We start from the raw sequence: 3,761 nt of genomic DNA on the forward strand, positions 1-3,761 counted from the left end.
TGATAATCTGAATAGAAAACCACTCATTTCTATACATGAAATTTTCCTAATTGTCTTTGTAATAAAAACTGAGAGGATATTCGTCATCCCTGGCTGAGCTGCACTGAATTCTACTCTTTTATAAATGTAATAAAACAGCAAACAACATCAAAGTACATTATTAATTAGACATGATTTCTTAAAATGGTTTATGTCATCTCATTAAACTTCAGAGCTTGCAGACATTAATAGTAAGTCACCACAAAGCTGCCATTGATTTATAATGCACATTACCACATCAGGCCTGGCCCAAGGACTCTGGGCCCAGAAGGAAAAACAGCCATGGCATAAATATGCTGAAAACATATCTGTATTCACAGAAAACAATTAGGCTTAATATAATTAGAGTGAACATTCAGGTTCATTTTATTCAAAGGTAATGTTTCTGCCCTTGAAGTTCCATGTAGAAAAGGGTCCTTGGAGTTAGAACACTGTGGAAGGTGATATAATTTCACTTGGCCCTTGGCTATGTAAGGTAAACATTTTGCATTATTGCACAGTAACAAAAATTTACAGCCATAGATAACACAGGATCTGATCAACGTTAACACACCTGGTGTTTAAGGCTTACCCACATTGGAAAGCAATCATTTCCAGGATGGAGATCAAATATCTTAACACAGTGTCAGCTGTCTGAGTTGCTAGAAAATATCTCTCATTTAAAAATCTGTTCATAGGACGTGCTTTCACATTTTTCAGCCTCTTTCACTTGTGTGCTAGACGGAGGCACTTTAAGAGCTATTAACTGTAGTTTCAAGAGTACAAGACGTTAAGTTTCTTCAGTCATTGGTAAATACGGCAAGGAATTAAAATGAAATTAGATTAAAAAGAAAGTAAACAAATCATCGAATCAGAAAATTTAGCCAAATCTTGTAAAAATCACTGGTCTTTGATTTAAACATCTCCCCCTCCAGCCTCCCAAATTAGTAGCTATCACTCATCTATGGCCAGATAGGTAAAAACTACTAAACCATTCTGATGTTAAGGTATAACGGTTTTACTATTCGGGCTTGTAAACGTTTTAAAACATTTAAGTACTTTAAATTATGTTTTGAGTAATGTTTCAAAGTATATATGGGTTTCAAATAGAAAAACTAAAAGGTGGAATAAAACATTTTGGAAGAGTTTAGTAAAGCGTATAAAAATTAAAGGACTAAAAATCCCACTTCATTTTAAATGTGTAAAAATAAATCTCATTCATTCCTGGGAATCCAGTGATTTTCTCTTTTCTTTCTTTCTTCTTTCTTTTCTTTCTTTTTTTCTTTTTTTTTTTTNTTTTTTTTTTTTGGTTTTAGTTAGTTGGTACGTACTGCACCCTCCACAACACGTTAGAAAGTAGGTCCTGGTACACACTAAGGAATATCCAGCCAGGTAAATACATCAGGGTGATGAGGCCCATGAAATTGAGCGGGTAGTGAGAATAGTCCCAGGAACAAGCCCCGCACGTGCGAAGCCCCAGACCCCAGGACAGCTCCCACACATAGATAAAGATCACGTAGATGGGCACCCGCTTCCAAGTGCCCCAGCCGCGGCTGTAGTGGAGATGGAAGTAGAGCTTTTCCACCACGAAACTGCAGCTGCCGTACATAAGGAAGGACCAGAGCGACGTGTGGCCGCTGGTGGTCCCGTCCCCCTGCCCAAGTACGTTAAAGAAGAAGGTGAAGAAGATCTCATCCAGAAAGCCATGCATTCCGAAGAAAAGAAAGCGAAGTAGGTCGGGCAGCCCCTGGCTGGGGGCTCCCGCGGCGCCCCTGGGGCCACGGGGTCGTCGCCGCCGGGCTCCGGACGCGGTAGGGACCCGGGCGCCAGGAGGGGCGGGGAGCGCGCCCCTCCACTGCTGCTGCTGCTGCTGCCGCCTCTGCAGCCCGTACCGCAGGCGCAGGAAGCGCTTCAGGAACACTTGGCAGTGGTAGAGCGCCAGCACGTACTGCAGCGCCAGGTCCAGCGCCCCTGGAGCCGCCGCGCCCCCCGGCCCGCCGCCCAGGCTGAGCAGGAGCGCTTGGCCCGCTAGGGTCTGCAGCCCCACGTGGGCCGAGGGGTAGAGGAGGAAATTGAAGACGAAGGCGCTGGGACAGCGCCGCTGCTGCAGGTAGACCTTCTCCAGGGCGAAATGGGTGAGCGAGTGCAGCACGCAGCGGTAGGGCGAGGAGAAGCCTAGCATGCGCAGGTCCGGGCTGCGAGCGAAGCGCCGGGCCGAGGACACCAGCACGTCCAGGGTGATCCCGTGCATTCCGTAGAAGTAGAGGCGCATCCAGGCGGGCAGCGTGGCACTCTCGGCCGGCGCTTCAGCAGTGGACAGCGGCTCGGGGCAGTCGGCGGCCGCCTCGCTTCCTGGCCCGCCAGGGGCACCCGGACGCCGCGCCGCGCAGCCCCTCGGTGCGGGGCCCTCGCTGTCCACGTCGCTCCCCGCCATGGGCTCGGAGGCTGCCCGAACGCCCCAGGCTGCACCGCCGTCGCCGCCGGGTGCGCGGAGCTGCTGGGCCGAGCGGCTGAGCTCCGCGCCGCCTCCGGCCGCTCCCGGCCCCCGGGGGGGCGCGCAGGGAGCTCCGTCCCGGCCGCGGTCCCACAGTAGCCGAGGCTGGTGCGCTCAAGGGACGCGCGGGCCGCCCGGCTCGCGGAATACCCCCGCTGTGGCCCCGCAGCGCCCTCCCTTCCAGTCCCGGGCGAGGTGCCCCCCGCCGGCGCCCGCTCTCGCGTTCACCCTGCGCGGCCTAACGGGCACCGCGGCCCAGCAAGTGGAGGTGGCGCCGGGGCTGCGAGGGGAAATGCAGAAGCTGGTGCAAGCCCCATCCCCTCCGCGGCTCAGCCTCGCGCCTCCGCTGCAGGCTCTGGGAACGTAACGCGAGCAGCGGCGGCCCTGCCCCCGCCCTGCCAATGCCCCTCTCCGCCTGCCTCGACCTCTCCCGCCTTCGCAGGCCGCCTCCACGCGCCCGCCCGCCCAGCCCTCTGCACTGAATCCCTCAGGGTCTGCTCAGGAAGGCCCGGCCGAGCTTCTTCCCCCCCGTGCGCCCGCTCGGGCTCCAGCGGTGCTGGGGGCGCTTGCTGGGCGGAGGCACTGAGTGGAGAAACACCTAACAGGTGTGACTGCGAGCTGATGGGCATTCCCTGCGTCGTGGCAATCAGGGCCAGGGCCTGGCTGGCGGAGACGAATGGCTGAGTGCCACGGGCCGGAGGCTGGGCTCAAGACCAAAATATGGTGCTGTATACTTAATGTTCTTATTCAAAGCCAACTATGTCCCAGTCATAGAGAAAAAACGAGACTCCTTGCCTGCCCGCCCCTGCGTTACCCTCCATCTAAATTGCTGCCGCGGGGCCTGATCCACTTTTCCAATCTCTTTCTTGGCCCGTCTTCTTTCCTGGGTTTACTCAGGGCCAAGGACAGAGATTCGACGTCCCCCAGAATTTATAAAATGATTTCAGGCCAATTGGGTTGGGTTGGGGTGTGAAGAAGAGGAAATGCTTTGTTCTGGCTACTGTGAGGTCTCAGGTGGGTAATGGTACCTTGTCCTGGCGCACCTCGGTGATGGGTTCTTCTTTTGGCAGAACTAGGTCATCCCAGAAATGGAGAGTGACATAGAAGGCCAGGGTTTTTCTTTTTCTGTCCCTTCTCTCCTTCCCTTCCCCTTTCCCCTTTCTCCCCTCCCTCACTCCCTACTTTCTTCCTTCCTTCTTCCTTCCTTTCCTTCCTTGGTTGAGAGGATGGAAGGGATTCAGAATATTGG

General features: G+C 53.6%; 1 protein-coding gene across 1 annotated transcript; it reads right to left on the bottom strand.

The window, feature by feature from the left end:
• Positions 1-378: 378 nt before the first annotated feature.
• TMEM229A (transmembrane protein 229A) lies at positions 379-2,607 on the bottom strand. Its single transcript, XM_017507661.2, has one exon. It carries the CDS (start codon positions 2,450-2,452, stop codon positions 1,331-1,333), a length of 1,122 nt encoding a protein of 373 aa, XP_017363150.1. The 5' UTR covers positions 2,453-2,607; the 3' UTR covers positions 379-1,330.
• Positions 2,608-3,761: the final 1,154 nt, after the last annotated feature.

The sequence above is a fragment of the Cebus imitator genome, unplaced genomic scaffold (genome assembly GCF_001604975.1).
Source record: "Cebus imitator isolate Cc_AM_T3 unplaced genomic scaffold, Cebus_imitator-1.0 Scaffold381, whole genome shotgun sequence".
In the NCBI taxonomy this organism is placed as follows: Eukaryota; Metazoa; Chordata; class Mammalia; order Primates; family Cebidae; genus Cebus; species Cebus imitator.